This window comes from Carassius carassius, chromosome 47, assembly GCF_963082965.1.
Source record: "Carassius carassius chromosome 47, fCarCar2.1, whole genome shotgun sequence".
Lineage (NCBI taxonomy): Eukaryota > Metazoa > Chordata > Actinopteri > Cypriniformes > Cyprinidae > Carassius > Carassius carassius.
In genome coordinates this window covers 14627711-14650778 of record NC_081801.1, presented here as the reverse complement: position 1 = coordinate 14650778, position 23068 = coordinate 14627711, and the positions used below count along the sequence as shown (strand labels likewise).

Genomic DNA, 23068 nt, shown 5'->3' with positions numbered 1-23068 from the left:
GGGTTATTCTAGAAATCTGTTAGGAACAGAATATATTTGCTGACGCCTTGTGAAATGTTTAACATAAATTGTCATATTTTTTTATGGCCAAACAGACATTACTGTTAGATTATATATGTAATGGCAAATATTTGACTATCTTTAACACTCTATAGACAAATTAAATACACTCTAAGCACTTAATAATAATGTTTCCATTAAGTTCAGATATACACGCACACACTCTCTCTCTCTCTCTCTCTCTCTCACTATATATATATATATATATATATATATATATATATATATATGTATATATGTATGTATGTATGTATACATATATGCTTTGATTAAACAACAAAATACACAAAATATGATATTCTTTAGGGTCATTTATTTTTCTTCCTTCAAAATGTAGTCCTTTTCTATGAAGGGAGAGCAGATGTCTCTTATAAACAGTGTCACTGTGAAGAATTATATTGTGTTTTATACTCTTCAATCCCTACTGTCTTGTGAGACAGCTTTTCCCAACATAAGGGATGGACCACTAACAAGATCAGACATAAACTGATGGCTGTCACGGGATATCAACTGGTGACGCACTGTACTAAATCACTGCAGCAAAGCCATCCATTACACCTGACATTGTTCCAGGAGTTAGATATTTAAGGGTTTCATGAAATTTGAGGAAAGGTGTAAGGGATGTTTTAGGGTGGTGTACATGTCAGGCAGGGCTCTACAAGTCGCTCTCTCCATACAGGGCACTGGAGAAGGAGATATAATCGAGGGCGCCTGGGGGAGCATCACCGTCAATGTACTTGGTCATGCGGCTGATACAGTATTCAGCTTGTTCTGGGGGCAGCTCTCTCCTCAGCTCCTCCACTGTAATGTACGCCTACAGAACATAGTAGAAAAAATAAGTGCTTAGACAACAAGAGTCATGTTTAGCAGATTCTCCAAAAACATACATAGGTACTTTTAGTGGTTCTATAACATAGAAACGTACTGTGCCATGGTATAACAGTAATACTCACTCTCAAGAAAGAAAATCGTAGTCTTGAATGCAAATGGAGAAAAACTAACTTTGAAGTTTTTAGAATTGCATGGAAAAACAGTATGTCCAGCTATAGACAGGCTCTAAAAACTGCTAGGGCAGAGCATATACACAAACTCATAGAAAATAACCAAAACAATCCAAGGTTTTTATTTAGCACAGTGGCTAAATAAACAAATAACCAGACGCCACCTGATTCAAATATTCCATCAACGTATAATAGTAATGACTTTATGAATTTCTTCACTGATAAAATAGATAACATAAGAAATACAATAGTGAATGTAGATTCTACAGCGTCTAACACTTCAGTTTCATCCATCGCACCCAAAGATAAACTGCAGTGCTTTACAACTATAGGACAGGAATAGCTAAATAAACTTATCACTGTATCTAAACCAACAACATGTTTATTAGATCCTGTACTCACTAAATTACTGAAAGAGTTGTTACCTGTAGCCGAAGAACCGCTTCTCAATATTATTAACTCGTAGTTTTCTTTAGGTCATGTCCCAAAACCATTTAAGCTGGTGGTTATTAAGCCTCTTATTAAGAAACCAAAACTAGATCCTAGTGAACTGGCAATTTATAGGTCTATTTCAATTCTTCCATTTATGTCTAAAATTTTGGTAAAAGTTGTGTCTCCTCAATTGAGCTCCTTCTTGTAAAAAAAATGATCTGTATGAAGAATTTCAGTCAGGTTTCAGGCCCCACCATAGCACAGAAAATGCACTTGTTAAAATTACAAATGACCTGCGTCTTGCATCAAATCAAGGCTGCATCTCATTGCTAGTTTTACTTGATCTTAGTGCTGCGTTCGACACCATAGATCATGACATACTCATAGATCGATTACAAACCTATACAGGTATTCAAGGGCAGGCTCTAAGATGGTTTAGATCCTACCTGTCCGATCGCTACCATTTTGTTTAATTAAATGGGGAGTCATCTCATTTATCACCAGTAAAATATGGAGTGCCACAAGGATCCGTCCTAGGTCCCCCTATTTTTTCAATATACATGTTGCCCCTTGGTAATATTATTAGAAAATACGGAATTAGTTTCCACTGTTATGCTGATGATACTCAGCTATATATGTCACGGTTGGTAAACTTTGTGGGTGAAGTCTGTGTGTTACGCGTCAGCACTGATTAGTTTGTGGGCGTCTCCGTTAATTGTCATCAGCAACAGCTGTCACTCATTGCTCATCCCTATATATTGGCTTGTCTAGCGTCTTGTGTTCGTGAGAGCGTTGTTTCATGTTTATGACCTATGCTTTGCTTTCTTGTGTGTTTCTGCATTGGATGTCCGTCTCTCCCCGGAACCCCATCCACTCTACGCAACCTTTACCAAGCAACACCACTTACCTTCAGCTCGCTTCCCCGCAGTTCCTGTGTCACCTTCTCCTGCTGCCTACTCACCTCCGCCTTCCGGATTCGTCACTCATCACCACCATCTTGGACTGTGCATTCCTCCCAGCGTTGTTTGTGTCTCAAGTTCTGTCTGTATCATTGTCTTCATTAAATATCATTTATCTCGCAATTGCTTCCTGCCACTCCTTCACCCAGTCGTTACAATATATCTCAACGAGACCAGATGAAACTTCTAAATTATCTAAGCTAACAGATTGTGTTAAAAATGTAAAAGATTAGATGACCAATAATTTTCTCAAAAATGTCAAACCCGATTCTTCGTCACGTCTTTTTGATCCCTCCGCCCGCCTGGTGACTCCCGAGTGTATTTTACCTGAGAAAATAGTCGTCTCAGCACTCGTATGGGAGGTCGAATCGAAGGTCAAGACGGCCTTAGAAGGGGTAGCGCCTCCGCCCGGTTGCCCACCGAATCGTTTATTTGTGCCGGAAGAGTTACGGTCCGAAGTTATTCAGTGGGGTCACTGCTCTAACGTTGCTTGTCATCCAGGGATAAGCCGAACGAAGGGGTTAGTTAAACAACGATTCTGGTGGCCACTTATGGCTCGTGACGTCCACGATTTTGTTTTGGCTTGCTCAGTTTGCGCTAGTGGTAAGTCGTCTAACCGACCTCCTGATGGGCTTCTTCAACCGCTGTCTGTCCCTTCGAGACCCTGGTCACATATTGCACTAGATTTTGTTACCGCCCTCCCGCCCTCTAATGGCATTATGGTCGTTTTGACCATAGTGGACCGGTTCTCGAAGGCGGCACATTTCATTCCCTTGCCCAAATTACCTACAGCCAAGGAGACAGCGGTCACTGTCCTAGATCACGTCTTTCGGTTACATGGCCTCGCGGTAGACATGGTTTCTGACAGGGAATCCCAATTTATATCCAAATTTTGGAAGGAATTTTGTAAATTGCTAGGAGCGACGGTTAGTCTGTCTTCGGGTTATCATCCCCAGAGTAACGGGCAGTCTGAGCGAGCCAACCAAGATTTAGAGAGAACGTTGCGATGTTTGGTCTCCAAGAATCCTTCTTCCTGGAGCCAACAACTCTCTATGGTGGAGTACAGTCACAATTCGTTACCAGTGTCAGCCACGGCCCTCTCTCCGTTTCAGTGCAGCGTAGGTTACCACCAGCTTTTCCTAGTCTGGAATCTGAAGTCGCGGTCCCCTCCGCTCACGCATTTGTCCAGAGGTGGCACCGCACCTGGACCAGAGCCCGCGAGACTCTGCTCTGGATGAGGGAGCGCACTAAGGCCAAGGCCGATCGCCACCTGTCAAAGCCTCCCGTTTACGTCGTGGGTCAAAAAGTGTGGCTTTCTACTAACAATATTCCTCTCCGTTCCGTTTCTAACAAATTAGCTCCAAAATTCATTGGCCCATTTACTGTCGCCAAGATCATTAGTCCGGTGACAGTCCGCCTCAAACTACCTCCAGTGTACAGGAGAATACATCCCGCCTTCCATGTTTCCAAAATTAAACCCGTGTTTTATTCACGTATTAATCCGCCTACCCTGGTTCCCCCGCCGCCGTGTCTCGTAGATGGGGAACCGACCTATTCGGTTAATCGTATTCTGGACTCGAGATGGAGGGGACGAGGATTCCAGTACTTGGTGGACTGGGAAGGTTACGGTCCGGAGGAGAGGAGTTGGGTACCTGCTAGGGACATACTGGATCACTCCCTTATTGATGATTACAATCAGCAGGTAGGCCCTTCTGGGAACTCCAGGAGGCGTTTTTAGGGGGGGGGGGGTGGGGGGGGTACTGTCACGGTTGGTAAACCGTGATCTCTTTGTGGACTTTGTGGGTGAAGTCTGTGTGTTACGCGTCAGCACTGATTAGTTTGTGGGCATCTCCATTAATTGTCATCAGCAACAGCTGTCACTCATTACTCATCCCTATATATTGGCTTGTCTAGCATCTTGTGTTCGTGAGAGCGTTGTTTCATGTTTATGACCTATGCTTTGCTTTCTTGAAAGTGAAAGTGACGTGACATTCATCCAAGTATGGTGACCCATACTCAGAATTTGTGCTCTGCATTTAACCCATCCGAAATGCACACACACAGAGCAGTGAACACACACACACACTGTGAGCACACACCCCGAGCAGTGGGCAGCCATTTATGCTGCGGCGCCCGGGGAGCAGTTGGGGGTTCGATGCCTTGCTCAAGGGCACCTAAGTCGTGGTATTGAAGGTGGAGAGGGAACTGTGCATGCACTCCCCCCACCCACAATTCCTGCCAGCCCGGGACTCGAACTCACAACCTTTTCGATTGGGAGTCCGACTCTCTAACCATTAGGCCACGACTTCCCACGACTTCCTTCTTGTGTGTTTCTGCGTTCGATGTCCGTCTCTCCCCGGAACCCCGTCCACTCTACGCAACCCACCACCAAGCAACACCACTTACCTTCGGCTCGCTTCCCCGCAGTTCCTGTGTCACCCTCTCCTGCTGCCTACTCACCTCCGCTTTCCGGATTCGTCACTCATCACCACCATCTTGGACTGTGCATTCCTCCCAGCTTTGTTTGTGTCTCAAGTTCTGTCTGTATCATTGTCTTCATTAAATATCATTTATCTCGCACTTGCTTCCTGCCACTCCTTCACCCAGTCGTTACAATATATCTCAACGAGACCAGATGAAACTTCTAAATTATCTAAGCTAACAGATTGTGTTAAAAATGTAAAAGATTGGATGACCAATAATTTTCTCTTCTTAAATTCAGATAAGACAGAGATATTCATTATTGGACCAAAAAACTGTACACAGAATCTTAAAGATTACAATTTGCAACTAGACGGATGCACTGCTACTTCCTCTACAGTCAAAAATCTGGGTGTTATATTAGACAGCAACTTGTCTTTTGAAAATCATATTTCCAATGTTACAAAAACTGCATTCTTGCTTCTTAGTAACATTGTCAAGCTACGAAACATGTTACCTGTTTCTGATGCAGAAAAACTAGTTCATGCATTCATGACCTCTAGACTGGACTATTGTAATGCACTTCTAGGTGGTTGTCCTGCTTCAGGTAGTCCAAAATGCAGCAGCTAGAGTCCTTACCAGGTCAAGAAAATATGATCATATTACACCAATTTTACAGTCTCTGCACTGGCTACCTATTAGGTTCTGTATCAGTTACAAATTATCATTACTTACCTATAAGGCTCTAAATGGTCTAACTCCTGCGTACCTAACTAGCCTTCTACCAAGTTACAATCCATCACGCTCCCTAAGGTCACAAAATGCTGGACTTTTGGTAGTTCCTAGGATAGCAAAGTCCACTAAAGGAGGTAGAGCTTTTTCACATTTGGCTCCCAAACTCTGGAATAGCCTTCCTGATAATGTTCGGGGTTCAGACACACTCTCTCTGTTTAAATCTAGATTAAAAACGCATCTCTTTCACCAAGCATTCGAATAAGGTATCTCTTAAATTGTGACTGCAGTTGCATCTGATCAAATGCGCACTCTTATTCTTTAGCTTGGGTTAAACTAATTAATTTTACTTTGTTGGAACAGCAGCTATGCTAATGATGTCTCTATTTGTTTCTATGTTTTACCACGGGATGTAACTAGGTTTTACACAAGCTCCAGTCTGGATCCAGAACACCTGAGAATAGATGATGCCGACCCCTCAGAGGACCCCAGATGATGCTAACCCTGAATCAACAAACAGAACTAACAAATATTGCTACAAGTGTGACTGCATCATATAATAATTGCTGTTAATAATGTTCATCGTCTGGCTGACTACGTCTTGTATTCATTTTTCTGAAAAATCCTGTCATATATGCACAAACTGACAGACACTACTTATAAGCTATTACTAAATATTGTAGAAACTTAATTTTCTGTAAAGTTGCTTTGTAATGATTTGTATCGTAAAAAGCGCTATACAAATAAACTTGAATTGAATTGAATTCTATTAGTTTGTAATTACCTTGTCAGAAGCCAGGATCTTGAAGGAGGCCATGACCTGTTCAGCAGTGTCTGTCTCGGCTGTCTCCCTGGTCATGAAGTCAATAAAGGCCTGGAAGGTGACAACTCCTGTGTTGTTGGGGTCCACCAGAGTCATAATGCGTGCAAATTCAACTTCACCCTAAAAATTATGGAAGAGTTCATACGTAAGAAAGCTGATTTTGTGCCCTTGTGTTTCTGGATTATTTTAAAACTACAAAAAAGCAGTGAAAGTCATACTCTAAAAAGGATTAAATGCACTCACTAGATCATAACCCATTGAAATCAGGCAAGCACGGAAGTCATCAGGATCCATCATGCCATTCCTCTTCTGCAAATACAAAAAAGAATGTGCTTATTCTACAGTTTGGATAAAGTTGCATAACTTTGCTTAGTCAAGGAAGAAACCAAAGACTCCATGTATTGCTAACCCGGTCAAAGTGGTTGAAGGAGGCTCTGAACTCGTTCAGCTGCTCCTGGCTGATACCCTTGGCGTCACGGGTCAGGATCTGGTTCTCAACCTCATTGATCGTGCGGGCGATAGTGGTGAGGAGCTGCTCCCATCCCACACGCACGTGCTAAAATAGACATAATCCGAAAATAGGAATCATGCCTCTATGGTGAGATTAAAGGGACTTGGAAGTTTAATTGCATAAGACACTTTACCTTAATGACACTTGAAACTTCAAAAAGAGAAAACATTTCACAATTAATTGAAAATAGATGGTTGTCAGTACCTCCATAGTGTAGTTGGTGTGCTTGTTGTCAAAGATAAGACTCTCCTGGCTGAGCTGGTGGTCTCCTTCCAGTGTGTCTATATTGGATTTGTAATTAATGATGTTCTGTTCATATGTTTTCAGATTGCTCATCTGTTCTTCTAGAGAACCAGCAATATCAATTGACACATGGCTGATCTCCTGTTGAACAAGAGGAAGATCATTTCAGTTTTATTTTTTTCATACTATGTGACATGTAGCCACTGTGAGTGGAGTGTGGTGAAACACCTCCATTTTGGTCTGAATCCAGGGTCCAATGATATTAGCCTGAGCACCGAACTGGCGTCTCAGCCTCTCATTGGACTGCTGCCTGGCTACTTCCTCCTGCAACATCTGGTCACGCATTGGGACTAGTTGCTTCACCTGTTATTAAGAAGGAAGCAACAATCCTCAGTGAAGAACCTGAAAGGCTTCTCCTAGCTCAAAGTACTCAATGCTTTGAACCATTGTTCTTGCTGATCAAGCTGAAATGGTAAAATAAAGATTGTAAAGTACTTACAGCTTCCCATTTGATGCTAATATCCTGAGGAGAAAGGACAGTGTAGGGATTCTCGCCCACTACCTTGATCCCGTATGTCTGAGCTATCTTCAGGATCTCGTTATGAATGCCCATGATGGCCATGCGTTCCTTATCAGCTTCTGGTATGGTGGCCTTGAATTGGTCATGGGCTGTGATCAAACTCTGAGGTTGACAATAGCAGGAAATAACAAATATGTTAAGACATGGTGAGTAAATAAACAATTGAAAAATGGTACAAAAAAGGGAGTCTATTACAGAAGTACAACACAAACGTCCTTCTCCCATAATAGATTAACAAGATACTAAAGCCAGTACCCAATGTCTTTGAAGAAGATAAGCACTCCCTCAAGCATTCAGTGTTTGTCTTTCACCTGAATCTCCTCAATACTGTGCACAATGAACATGTCCTGCAGATCTTCCATAGCTCCATCCATCCAGTTGTTGAAGGGTGCTGCCCGTTTGGCAAACTCCAGGTACAACTGGTCAATTGTCTCCCAAAGCTTCTCCACACGCTATGGCAAAGAAAGACAAAGATTACAGCAAGCCCACATCCTTTATCTACTGTAAATAGCATATTTTTTCCATTCTCTCCATTGGCTAAATGTGCAAAAGAGTCTTAATGTTTCTGGAAGTGGAATCTACATTACTTTGACAGCATTCTCAATTCAAGTGTTGACTTAAACAGTTAAGGAGGACAGCTGTAGCATAACAATTAAGATTTTATCATATACATGTACCTCCAATGATTCTCTCCTTTTCTGGGTCAGGGTTCCCAGGTTGTCCCACTGGTCACATATACCCTGGCACCGGGCATTGATGGTAGTAGCATCATAATAGTCCAATTCACTAAAGAGCAGCACATCTTTATAATCACTATAATTACCTACTGTAAACACTCTTCATATTTCAAGGGAGCTGACGTGTATCTGTCTTACTTGAGCTCCTGGGCAATGGCAGCAATCTGCTCCACTCTGTCCTGGTGAGCAGCCAGGTCACTCTCAAAGGCCTCATGTTTCCTCATCAGAGCACGGATCACCATTAGAGAGGCTGACTCGTAGTCCTTCTGAGACAACAGCTCCTCCTTTCCTGTGTTGAGCATTATAAAATACAAAGGAATATGTCAACCCTCACAGTAGAGTGAAAATGGCTGACTGTAAGATCAGAGAAGTGGTGAGTAATACCTGTTGTCCATGATTCGTGCAAGGTAGACTTCTGTTTAAACTTCTCGGCCAGTTGGTCCAGTCTCTCCAGACGACGGATTTCTGTGAGCAGCCACTCCTCGTAACCCTTCTCTACCTGCTCCAGACCCTTCCAGGCATTGGCAATGTCCTGTAGCAGGGGAGGACTTACTTTTAACTTTGTCTGTGGGATACTCAAAAGCCAAAGTAGTTTACCCTGTATACAAATGTTAAGAGAAAAGGAGCAGTACATACTGAAACCATTTTGCCCTCAGAGGGCATGAAGGCAGGCCTGTTGCTGAGCCTCAGCTTTGTCTGTAGGGTGTTGAAGTTGATCTCCAGCTGACACTTCTCCTGAACCTTGGGTGGCTTATGCACACGACGGTAATCCCTGAAATCCTCTAGCTTCTGCTGCATGGCATGCATTGTCTGCTCAGCCACACGGTTCTCCAACCAGGGGATGGTCCTTTTGATCCACTCCAGAAGCTAAGGTGAAAACAATGGGGAGAACGAAGACTCATTCATTCACAAATTAACAAAACTGTGTTCATCTCATAGAGAATTTAAGTATTCTCACCTCGCTGGCCAGTTTCTCGTATTCTTCCATCAGCTTCTCATTTTCCTGGTTCACGGCCAGCACTTTGCAGATTCTGTTAGCTGCTGTCTCAGCCTGGAGGACAGTGTGACTGATTATAAAGGGAAAACAAGGTGGGCAATTACATTCTTAAAGGAGCAAATCTCCTTTCTAAACTGATGTTCATTTCCAGAAGAACTCTCTTACCTGCTCTGCACCAGCGAAAGCATGGTAGAAACATGACACATAGGTCATGATGGCCTTCTCATCAGGTTTTGGAGTGTTCACAATGTCTGATAAGGAGGCAAACATTAGACAGTTAACGAAGCTATTCTTTTTTTACAATCTGAAACATGATATCAAATTGGATTCTCCAACAGATCATACCATCTGCATCAAGCATTTTAGGGATGTCAAGGTATTTCTCTGCTACTTCAAAAGCAGTGTTTAGGTTACCAACAGGGTCATCCTGCAAGGGCAAACAAGGCCAGGAAGAAACTCAATGAAAAATTAGTAAATAAAGCAAAGAAGCATTTTTCCACAGTCTACAACAGAAAGTTGCTAGAAAATACAGTCAACAGTGGGGGAAATATTTTTTTGATCCCCTGCTGATTGTGTAAGTTTGCAACTAGACAGATATACGATTACTTCCTCAGTCAAAAATCAGGGCGTTATATCAGACAGCAACTAGTGTTTTGAAAATCATATTTCCCATGTTACAAAAACAGCATTTTTTCATGTTCAAAACATTGCCAAGCTACGGAACTTTACCTGTTTCTGATGCAGAAAAGCTAGTTCATGCATTCATGACCTCTAGACTGGACTATTGTAATGCACTTCTAGGTGGTTGTCCTGCATCTTCAATAAACAAGCTACAGATAGTCCAAAATGCAGCAGCTAGAATCCCTACTAGGTCAAGAAAATATAATCATTTTACCCCAATTTTACGGTCTCTGCACTGGCTACCTATTAAATTTTGTATCAGTTACAAAATATCATTACTTACCTATCTGTAAATTTATGCTCTACTGTTAGTGTTATCTATATGCACCAAGGGTCTGAGAGTAACGCAATTTCAATTCTCTGTATGTATGAGCTGTACATGTGTAAGAATAGTGCTTTTTCGTATTTGGCTCCCAAACTCTGGAATAGCTTTCCTTATAACGTTTGTGGTTCAGACACACTCTCTCTGTTTAAATCTAGATTAAAGACAGATCTCTTTGGCCAAGCATTCAAATAATGCATCTCATTATCGTGTACTGCATTTATATCTGATCAAGTGCACATTATTATTTTTTAGCTTGGGTTAAACAAATAAATTTTACTTGGTTGGAACAGCAGCTACGCTAATTATGTCTCTATTTGTTTCTCTGTTTTGCCACAGGATGTAATCTAGGATTTAAACAAGCTTCAATCTGGATCCAGAACCCCTTAGAAGAGATGATGCCAACCCCTCAGAGGATCTCAGATGATGCCAACCCTGAAACAACAAAGAACTACCAAATTTTGCTATAAGTTTTATTGCATCATAATAATTGCTGTTAATAGTGCTTGTTCTGTTTGATTAAGATTTTTTTTTTTTTCCGTACATTTTTGCCATATGTACATAAACTGAGTAAACACTGATAAGCTTCTACTAAATATTATAGAAACATACATTTTCTGTAAAGTTTCTATGCAATGATTTGTATCATATAAAGCGCTATACAAATAAAATTGAATTGAATTTAAATTGATTTGCATTTCAGTGACTGAAATAAGTATTTAATCCCCAAGCAAAACATGGCCTAGTATTTGTGCCACACACATTTGTGGCAAGCACAGTGGTAAGACGTTTTTTGTAGTTTGTCATCGAGTTTGCACACATCTCAGGAGGGATTTTGATCCACTTATCTTGGCAGATCCTCTCTAAATCCTTAAGGTTTCTTTGCTGTCGTTTGGCAACTCGAAGCTTCAGCTCCCTCCACATATTTTCTATAGGACTGAGGTCTGGAGACTCGATTTTGGTCTCATTTGACCACAGCACTTTCTCCCAAGTCTTCTCTGAATCATTTAAATGTTCTTTGGCAATTTTAAACCATTACAGTGTAGAGTGTTACCAATGGTTTGCTTGGTTACTGCGGTCCCAACTGCCTTAAGACCATTAACAAGCTCCTCCCGTGTAGTTCAGGATTGATCCCTCACCTTTCTCAGGATCATCCTTACCCCATGAGGCAAGATCTTGCACGGAGCTCCAGACCGAGGCCGATTGATGGTTGTATTGTATTATCAGCTTCTTGCTGATGGTTTTGTTGCCCATTCCAGCCATTCTGTCATTCTGACATACTTTGACAGCTCTTGTCCATGGTGGTGGGAGACGTTGGAATGGAAGATACAGATTCTCTGGACAGTTGTCTTATACATAGAGCAGACATAAGGAGTAACTTCTTAAAGTGACAGGACTAATCTGAATTCCACATGGGCACATAACCAATCTGTGTGAGACAGAATTCTTGCTGGTTGGTAGGAGATCAAATACTTATTTCACTCACTGAAATGCAAATCAATTTCTAACCTTTATATGTGTTTTTTTCTGGATTTTTTGGTTGAGATTCTGTCTCTATCTGTTAAAATATACAGAATTAAATTTTTTATTTCTTTGTAAACGGGCAAACTAACAAAATCAGCAGGGGATCAAATAAATAATTTCCCCACTGTACCATTCATCATGGAAACTTTTTGCTCATACTTATACACTTCATAATCAACATGATTGAATGTTAAACATACTATTTTATACACTGCAGAACATTAGTAATATGTATATAAGCAAAAAAGGAATTCAGGTCTGAGAACATTTTAGATCAATTAAATTGAAAAAATCTTTACAAAAAAGTAATGTGGCAGAAGGTAATATTGTAACACTTTGATATTTACCATGATTATCATATTCATGTACCGTGGTATTTACATGCTACTCTAAAATTCTTAAACAAATGCTATGATATTAAAACCATGGTATTGCCAACATATGTTCAAAAATAAAAAATGGTATTACCATAATCAATAACAACTGGCTTTTGTTAGTGAGGTGGCAATAACATCATACAGGTAAGTATGCCTTTTTTTCTAGAAGCAATAAACAGTCCATTCACAGCCAAAGAGACAAAGTTAGTTACCAACAGTTCAATGATGACAGGTGTAGTGTAAGGGTAAAGGTGAGTTTTTATGTGACATAGCAGATGAATGGACAGATAGCTAATGTACAAAAGAAGGCAGAAATGCATTATGAGAAGGAAGGCGATGGCACCTTGCGCAGTTTGGAGTAGTCGATGAGGTCAGGTCTGTGTCTGTGGATGAGGGCACAGAGAGCCAAGCCATCCTTCCAACTAAGACACAGACCACAAGCAAAGGAAGAACCACAAGAGAGAAAGAACAAGAAAAGACATTTGGAAATGGTTAACAAAACGATGAGTGTTGTGCAGAGGCTCTATGGCAAAGTTTAGAAGCATGTGAAGTATGATGGATAATGCAAAGGATGGGTTTTAAAGAGAGATAATGTACACGTGTGCATTCGGACAAGAGCCGTAAATGGTTAAACATAATAAATGATTGTGAAATTAAGCCAAGATGCCGCTCTCTCAACAGGAGTCAAGCAGAAATCACCTGATGTGGAAGTTTTGCACGTTGACATTCCTGTAGGGGGCCGTCTTCCTCTGACACCACAGCAGCAAGCCCTCCTTAGCAGAGGTCTCTGTGAGGAACAGGTCAAAAGATCATTTTCACTGACTACACAAAATATGACGTTGAACCCTTGACCTTTCCATACAATTTAAAGCTATGCTCAATTGCCCTCATCCATGAAACGTTCATAAATATAGAAGTAAACGTCCTTGTAAAAAGGAACTTTGGATTCACAAATGCTCCATAAACCTCAGATTTGTTATTTAAAGGTGTGCATGTTAACGAATTCCAGCCATTTAGAAACAGGGCACACTTGCATGCATATTGATATTTAGCATAATTACCACCCATTAATTACATTACATTATTTATTTGTATTTTTTTAATCAATATCATTATTTTTATGTGAAGCCAAAATAACATTTTCCTATGAAATACAGGCATATCGGCATAGTTAAAAGGAATGATTAATTCATGAATTTCATTTCATTTCATTCCTGTCAGTGTACTGTACTAAAATACATTAATCACTTTGAAAATGTCTATTATTTCTTTAAAATAAAATTACACAAAACAACAAAATGAACAAAAATCTGCAGAATGATAAAAAAAACCATGAAGCATTGCAAAGCTTAATTTTGCTATCACAATTTTTTTTCACATTTAACTAATTTATTTTTTTCATTATATATTATTATGGTAAATAGTGTTATATAGGCCTTGCACGCCATTTCTGTGTGGCAGGGAGCAGGTATAAATTGACTTATACTACTAATAACTAAATATAAATGGCTTCTTCAATGGCACTTGCTTTTCTGATGCTTCATATTGGCCACTAGGTGTCAATAAAAGTTCAAGACAGCTTTCACACCAAACAGTGTGACAAACCAAAAATTGGCGGACCTTTAAACAAACACAACTCTGCAGAGGTGCTAATGTGTCAGATGTTCGGAGTCTCTCACCCTCCACTGAAATGTCCTGGATAGCAAAGCGCAGGATGATAGTCCAGATCATACCGAGGGTCATTTTCACATTACCATCCACAATCTCTGCAAGTCAGAAAGGACAGAAGAGTACAGTTATGGAAAGTGACACGAATAGAGGGACTAAATGTGCTGATATTAGAGAAACTGAAGCAGAAGAGGCTTGTTAAGCCTCACCTTCAGCACCGATGGAGACCAGTTTCACTCCCTTGCTGCTGATAAAATCCAGGGCTTTGTTTACGTTGGCGATCTTGTGGAAACGCATTTTGCCTTTGTCTGGTTTAGGGAGTCTCTCACCTGATATAACACACACAGACACACAAAATCATAAGGACATGTATAGGAATTTTATTTTGATTCATGAAGGACTGTTAATGTGGGAAGTGTAGAATAATAACTGCCACATTATCTTGATATTTAAAGTCCATAATTTGTTCCACAAACCTGATGTTAGTCCACATAACACATGAACAGAACACTGACATGAGGTCACATCGACAGATCCAGTGAGACGCTTACCTGAGATAACCTCCAGCAGCAGCATGAGTTTGAGTCCATTCCGGAAGTCTTCCTCAATGTTCTCAATCTGTGTCCCTGCCTTACGCAGGTGAGAGTTGCACCAGGCAGTGAAGGTCTGAGAGGGGAAGAAAAAAAAAGAAGAAATGAAGTCGTAAGCAGTCTGGCTACACCATTTTATATCAGGTTTCATTTTATTCAAAGGTGTGGCACAATGTAGTCATATAGAAACACAGAGGATGTCATCCTTTTACATGAAATACTTTGTCAAATTTTAGATTTGATACTAATTTTATATAAATCAATTTAATAATAAAATACAAATATTATGAGGGCATCTGCCCCTAAATTTAAAGTATCCGAGTTTACATTTTTTGTTTCTGATGCATTTTTGCCATAAGCAAAGGTACATTTTTTGTCCCTGAACTACATATAGTTGGATCTATAAGCAGCGTTGACTGTACATGCCTCACTTGGAACCCCAGCGTAAGAGAGAAGGGGAAAGAGAGTGAGTGAGTTGACTGAAGAATGCCAAGGCCCAACGTAATTTGATGTAAGGATGGAAGCGGAGACCCTTTTGCAGCAGGTGGCCACCCTTCAAATCACCCCGCCCCCACCCCCCCTCTGCCAAAGATCACCAAAATTAGCCTGTGCCCCACTGGAGGGGGAGGTGAAGATGAGGAGCAGGCAGAGAAGGAAGCTATATCGGGGAGCCATGAGACACCAGCAGACAGCTGAAAGCACAGCATTCCTGGAACAGACGCTCAAAACACTACAACTGGGCTGTTTATTTTATATAGTATCCTCATAAAACATGCAATTACAATCAAAAGCAATACACATCAGTGGGTTTTATTTTAAATCAGAGACTGAATGACATAGCATGGATTTGAGAAATGAAAAGGGCAATTATTTAGTGGCCACCCAAGTATGTGCAACAGGAATATGAAACATTTTTCTAATATGTCCTTGAACTCTCTATATTGTGAATGGGGGAGCAACAGGTTGCTTGTACAGAAATAGTTTGCCATGTTGGCGATGCTTTCATTACCTTGCCACATGCTAATTGCTCTAGCATTGATGTATACACTCTTTAAGTCAATTAAAATATTAGTTACATATTAGTTTACCAGATCATAATTATATATACAAACTGAAGCATCAGCTTTAATTAATGTATATTTCAAATAGCTTAAAATCAAAGTATTCATAAAAAACAATACATCTATAAAGCAGTCTTGTACAACTTAATGAATATATAAATGAAAAAATTTAATTCTTAGAATAGAATACTAGATTCTATTCTAATACTTAGAATACTAAAAAAGTATTTTACTATTCAAAATAGCCTGAAAAAAATATAAAGCACACACTGTGTTGATTCCAACTGAATGGTGATCTGAGGTTCTGGCTCAAATGTCAGATACTGTATAGTGATGACTACAGCAGAGATGCTCTCTATCACCAAGGAATTGTTTTAGCTTTGCGATCCATTGGCACTCCAGTTACATCATCACTTGAACTATTCCTGTCATACATACATCTGTGCAAAAGCTTTGCATTACTGAGTCAGCTGACTGCAGTCACACTGCTATCGTGACAGGGCGTTGTTTAAATTAAAGACTGCACAATTCACACATCAACACATTTATATTATATATATATATATATATATATATATATATATATATATATATATATATATATTCAACATATTACTGTACATTTTTATAAATTAAAGGGCCACACAATCAGATTTAGATTTAATATCTACTTATTATTTTAACATTTAATATAATTTTATAAACAAAACTTATTTGCACATCTTGGTTCTTTCATAGACTTAAAAAAAAATGTCAAAGTAAATATGTTAGAAAATTATTTTTCAGTCAATTCAATGTTACTTGCCATTTCTTTGTATCTGTGAAATTTACTACCAATGTCTTTTTTTCACACCACTGTTAGTAACTTTTTTCCTTTTTAAAACACACCGACGTACATATGCACAGAAAGAAAGAAAGAAAAAAACAAACAAGAGGAATAGAGATTATTGCAAACATTTTACCCATTAAAGAATTTCCCCCAAGGGAAAATTCTGCATTACAGTCTCGCTCTTGTTAGCTGATCAAAACTGCTGCCAGATTATTTATGCGCTACAGATGACAGCCAGGCCACAGGCACATTCCACTAGATCATGCACCCTCTTTTACAGTGGCAGGAAGAAATTCCTGAAGCTACTAATGGTTTCCTTAACACAACTGCTTGTTGACACCACCTTAAAATTACAGGCCTTTAAATACTTTAAACCATCCATCCAAATTTAAATAAGATTTTACTGTAAATCTGTTGCATGTATACTCAATATACTTCAGATGGCTGTGGATGTGTTTCGGTTCTATGGATGGATATCACACAATTTCACACTACTACCACAGAAACGACAAGCAACAAATTCCACTGTCCAAGGTCATTCTATGAACCAGCACATCTATGAAAGATGAAAAGTTGCGGCTTATTCATGTGAAAGGGCTGAACATAGGATTCTGGGTAACATGATATTTAACATTTGAAGGCCTGCTATTTAAAGCTGCAAACTTAGGTAAAGCTGACTTTCATACAATCATGTAGTTGCCAGTTCACCACTTAATAAATGTGCAGATACACAAGGACATGTAAACTATTTCAATTCACCTTAGCACCTTTCTCCAACTTTTTAATTTTTTAAGTTATGTAGACTCGATAAAAACACCTTTACTCTTAAAGAATAAAGGTTGTTTATTGGCATCTATGGTTTCATGAAGAACCTTGAACATCCATGGAACATTTCTATTACAGAAAAGGTTCTTTAGATTTTTCAATTGTTTTTAACACAAAAAAAATGAAACCGCAATTTACTGGTAATTTTTCAGAAAAGTCTGTATGTGTGAAAGGGCTTATTATGTGTCCCACTCTCTTTTTGTTGTCATTTACATGGCCATGAAAGTCAAGTCCGGCCTAAATTAGTTTACCTGGCTGACCTGTTTCCTACAGTAAACTGCCCCCAGCCCCCAGGCTTTCATTAGGTAGTTTATAGAAGCTCCCCTAGAAGGACACCTCTTCTGGAATAGCAACTGCCATTCGATCGTACTCATGACTTTCTTTACCCCCCATTTCCCACCCTGAAGAATGTGCGCACCTGCACATCTGAATCCCTCAGGTTTTGTAATTAGAATGATAAAACATGTAAATGTTTTCCTCTGACCTGTGATTTGCAGACCTCACATAATGGTGTAATTAGGTGACATTCTATTCAGCACACACACTATTTTTTTTTATCTTATAAAATAATAATAATAATAAAATTCAGGTAAACGTCCAATATTTTATGAGATACCCCAGATGTAGTCTCCATAAATCCCTCATACTGGAAATGCACCTGATGAAGGTAACTAGATGAGACCTTGGCTACATTCACCATGGCTCATACTGATGACTGTACATGCATCAAGAGTAGAAAATTATCCTTTTTAGATGTGGGGGTGTAACAGAAATTTATAATAAAAACAGAATCACACAACATTATTCCACGTATTTTAGAATCATCGCTCCTCTTCTCAAACCTCAATGGTCCACTTGACTTGCAGGATCTTACACATTAGTTAACAGACACTAAAAAACAACAATAGCCTACTCTAGAGATGCAATCTCTCAGGATTTAACTAATAAATGGCATGCAACCAAGAAACAAAAGCACAAGGATGTTAAGGACTCAAGCAGGTAGGCTTAATGGAATAATCAGCACTGAGTTCGGTCTTTTTAAAGAGAATTGTGCAGCATGACACTTCTGCATGGATAGAACGCCTCACATACAGGTGTGAAAACACTCTGTGTTCAAGCTTTATTTAGACCCCCTTAGGTTCCACCTTGGGTTCCCATAAAAAAAACACACATTATGACAAGAACAAAACACTTTATTCACCCTACATTGAACATAAAAAATTACATATATTGCTTTTGAAACTTAATTTTATCAGTAATACAAAGTACCAAAAATGAAGGCTTGCGGAGTCGTTTATCGTTTGATGAGAATGGATTTCTCTGATTCTTTTTTGTTTAAAACATTAAAGGCATTCGGTTTTTGTTAGAGGGCCTATTAAATATTTCTGACAAACTTTATAGAAGATACATTTTATCAGACATAAAATGTATCTAAAATACAAAGTAGCTAGTCTACTAGTCTGTTTTCACAAATCAAGATAAACCAAATTAAATTACAACATGGTTGAGATGGACATAAAAAACTATATTAAAAAAAAAAACTATACAATTTAGTTTGATATCCTGTGTGGTTCATGACCAACGTTTTTGGAGGTTAAGCACCATTAGGTAATTTATTTTATTTTTTACTCCAGTGCCAGTTTCTTAGACTTGGTCCTAGATGATCTACCAAACTGAAATTCTCAAAGCTATAATGCGAGTGTCAATCTGGTACTAAATGCACTCAGCAGGAAAGAAACACATTTGTGCCCCCAATGGGATGTAAATAAATCACATGGTCATCATGTTAAACCCTTGCTTATTAATAAACACTTATCACATGTACCATCAGTCATTTAAACTAAAATCAACAGATGATGATGAACAAACTGCTTGGATTAATGGGTTGGGGATAGGATAGGCCCTGTATTTTTAGTTGTAGAGCCTTTTTTGCAGCGCTCAGTGCTACTTAACCACTTCTGTCAATTCTGAACACTGACTGTCCTCTGTAACATACTGTTGCCTCATCTGCTCAGCTGTCACTTTGGTGTAGTTTTGCATAAAGTAATAGCTACTGTTATATATTCATGATAGTTGCTTACATTAATGACGTTTCTGGCTTCCTAATTTAAATGTAATTTAATTTACATTAGCTAATTAGTTGCAGTAATACTAACATCATAATTGTTTTCAACCCAATGGGTATATGTTGAAATTAAAAATGTATACAAAACTATTCGCTGCTTACGTCACCGAGGGAACAGCTGATTGGTCCGTGTGGCTGAGCGGTGTATGGCATGGAGATTTGACGCTTGTAGACGGCGTCTATTTTAACATTTCATGAAAATTCTGAGATTTTACATCCCGATACGGTTTTTCATTCCATATGGAAGGCCTACTTGCTGTCTGTAGAGCAGTGTTCAAATTAATTTACATAGACCTTTGTAAAGAGAAGCAAGAAGTGAGCACACCAAGCACTCGAGAGTTTTTACCTTCCGCTGTTGCTTCTCCCAGGCCGGGTCCAGTAACAGGTCGCGATCCCAGTCATCCTCTTGGTTCATGTACTCCCCAGTCATAGTCATCATGTAAGAACTGTACTGCACCTGCGTTTCAATCGCTGTCATTTTTCCGTCTTCCGTGGGGTGCTTGGTATCCCCTCAACCTATACAACCTTAAGATTTACCTCTCAATTCAACATACACGCCCCGTGCCGTACAATCAGAGTCCCGTGCGGGTTTGGAGAGAGAAGACAAACCCCTGCGTGCAGTCACTGCTCTCACCGGCCGATGAGCTGACAGCTGTTGCTCTAACTCACCAAGTAACGGGACCCAATGTGACTGACTGACTGCTGCAGTATTTGGGCACAACTTCATTCCTAAAAGGTATTGGGCGGAGTTTGGGAAGGGTACAGAATGAACAGCATTAACTCGAATTACTGAGTTTGAGTATTAGGTAAACAAAGGACGTTCCTTCAGCATAATTAAAATCATAGGACCAGAAAATGTCAAGCAACTCTGGTCTATCACTTGTAAGGTTTCACTTACATGGAAAATACTTGAGTCCCTAAATTGCTGGATAAAATGACTATGCTGTTGAATATGCATGTAGATTTGTATAAAATGTAAACATATCAATTGAACATGAAAATAAAGAATAAAAAAAACAAGACCACAATATGATTTAAGCATAATTTATTGAACTTTACAAAAAGAAAATACAAATATCATGGCACTAAAGCCAGTTTGCAAATAAAAAAAAACATTAGGATTAAGATCCCTCTAACTCCATTACATACACCACAATGAAAGTTGCCCATTCAGACCTAGAAAAAGAGATCAATGATACTTGAACATCGCTGAATCACTGAGTTTTTCAGTTCTTGATAATCTAAAATCATAGTTTATCTACATTTAATTTTCCACTGTTCAGCCTTTCAAAGCATTTTTACATCAGAGATGAAGCTGTAGGTCATTGGAAGGCTGTGAGAAAGACTGAAAATCATTAAACAATTGTTTGTGTGTTTAATTTGAAAATTTAAAGGGGTCATATGATGCGATTTCAATTTTTCCTATCTCTTTGGAGTGTTACAAGCTCTTGGTGCATAAAGAAGATCTGTAAAGTTGCAAAGTCTAAAGTGTCAAACCCAAAGAGATCATCTTTATAAAAGTTAACAGTCAACCACACACCCCCTAAAACGGCTCATTCTAACACCCCCCCACATCTCTACATCACTGTGTGGGCAGATTTGCATAACACCAACTAAATGTTCACCCAAAGAAAGGCGGCGTAACTTTTTTTCTCTCTGTTGCTGCTGCTGCCATGTCGTGGAGTCGTGCGTTTCGTTGTGAAAGCCAAACTACTTTGTTTAGCCTTCCAAAAGAGAACACGACTAGAAATCAGTGTTTAAGTTGTATTTCAACACTGTTCCAGAACAGTCTAACCCTAATATTCAGATGTGTGCTGTGCATTTTATTGCAGTTTCCTGAACCAGTAGCCTGCAATGCGTCTGTGTCACAACGGCTGTTTCTATAAAGTGGGGCAGTTCGAACATTGCAACGACAGTATGGTGCTTCTGACTCACAGCATGTAAGTACATTATTTATATTTAATTAATTTGCCAATGATGATTCAAACGCAAGTTTTGAGCAGTGTAGAGTAGGCTTGTTTGTCGTTTCTCAGATCACAAATGCAGACTTTTTTTTGTTTACAGCACGATACGCATCGCAACGATTAAAAAGGTAATAAAGTCATTATAATCAGTAATTATGTCCCCACTGGATGCAACAAATGCCTCGTTTGTAATGGGTTTTATTGATTTTGTCTCGTCTAGTGATGTCCGGATTGCGAAATAATCTTTCTATTTAACCGGATCTTCTTAGGGAACCAGTCAAACCAGTTCACCAAATTGAACATAATCATTTGAAACAGTTCGTGTCTCCAGTACGAACTAATCCACACATTTCTTAAGTTATTTGGTTTATAAATGTGTCTTACAGAAGGCGGGGCATAGAGGAGAAACAATGTGCATTATATGGAAAATAATGTGGTTTTTGAACCTTAAACTGCATAAACACATTGCATTACACCAAATACACAAAAGAATGTCTTTTTAGCAGCATCATATGACCCCTTTAAATTATATTTGAGGTTAGCCTTTTAGAAGATTAGACAAATTAAACCGTTTTTTAAAATAATGCCAATTACAGACAGGAATGTGTTTTAAGTAATGTTTCGAGTTACTTAATAGGCTTGCCTTTAACACATTTTTCTGACATTCATAACAGACTGTGCCTAGGTTAAACTAAAAAACATTTGTTACTTCTTGCTTATGGACATATAAAAGCATGTTCAATTCTTACGCTGAGAGAATTGAAAAATAAATCCCTATAACAGTTAGAAGTCTAAATTTGGCAGGAAAAACAGATTTAACCCTTTTTTTAGAGTAAAAACTGAAGTCAGAGTGTTGCAGTGGGATCTATGATCTTGTGAGGCTGAAATAGTGGCAGTAGGCATAAAGCTGAGGTGGATGTGAGCTGGACGCATTGGTTACTCACCTACAAGACCATTGCCCTACTTTTGGTCATCTCTGCACCCTTCTCATGTACTCAAAGCATAGTTGGAGTGCCTCATCTCGCCAACTGGAAGTGCTTCAAAAAGACTAAACGCCAGAGAACAAGCCAAGGCAAATGTCAGCCATTCTTCCCTCCAATTGTTTGAAAAAATGCTTGGAAATTTCCGACTCATTTTGGAAGCATACTGTGAGAAAACAAACCTCAAAGGCACTTAAACCTTTTATCATGAGAATTTGGGGCCAAAAGAGTCAGTATAAATTTGAATAATCTAAGTAGAAAATATTTTTAGTCTAAATACCAAACCATGAGCATTTTGGGAAGCTGAAAGAGGTTATTTGTACTACTTCAGGCTGTTAAAAAACAAATTCCCCCTCAATAGGCACTGATCCAACCACACAGCAGAAAACAAGTGCCATTCCCATTGTGTTGACCTTATTTTCAGTATAAACTGATGTTAGCCTGATCTGAGCAGCTGTGCTAGAATGATGGGGAAGTGTATAATCAAGGTGCAGGCGTGGTTGGGGGCAAATGGCTTTACCTTAATGGGGAGCACGTCCGAGGCATTGTGGGGCGCTAATTCTCTTCCCCCGTCATGCTCAACTTGGCGTCCTGAGGCCCGGGAGCCATTATAGCTGTAGTTAGCG

The 23068-nt window shown here is 39.3% G+C and overlaps 1 protein-coding gene across 1 annotated transcript; it reads right to left on the bottom strand.

Moving 5' to 3' along the window:
• Positions 1-353: 353 nt before the first annotated feature.
• On the bottom strand, positions 354-20167 carry LOC132130360 (alpha-actinin-3-like). The gene is made up of 21 exons (XM_059542050.1): positions 19845-20167; positions 14620-14734; positions 14278-14397; positions 14080-14166; positions 13100-13187; positions 12744-12822; positions 9842-9923; positions 9662-9747; positions 9458-9550; positions 9136-9366; positions 8884-9031; positions 8638-8788; positions 8440-8548; positions 8074-8214; positions 7682-7864; positions 7411-7545; positions 7144-7323; positions 6838-6984; positions 6672-6737; positions 6390-6548; positions 354-874 (listed from the first exon to the last, which is right to left on the bottom strand). Exons 1-21 carry the CDS (start codon positions 19974-19976, stop codon positions 716-718), a joined length of 2691 nt encoding a protein of 896 aa, XP_059398033.1. The 5' UTR covers positions 19977-20167; the 3' UTR covers positions 354-715.
• Positions 20168-23068: the final 2901 nt, after the last annotated feature.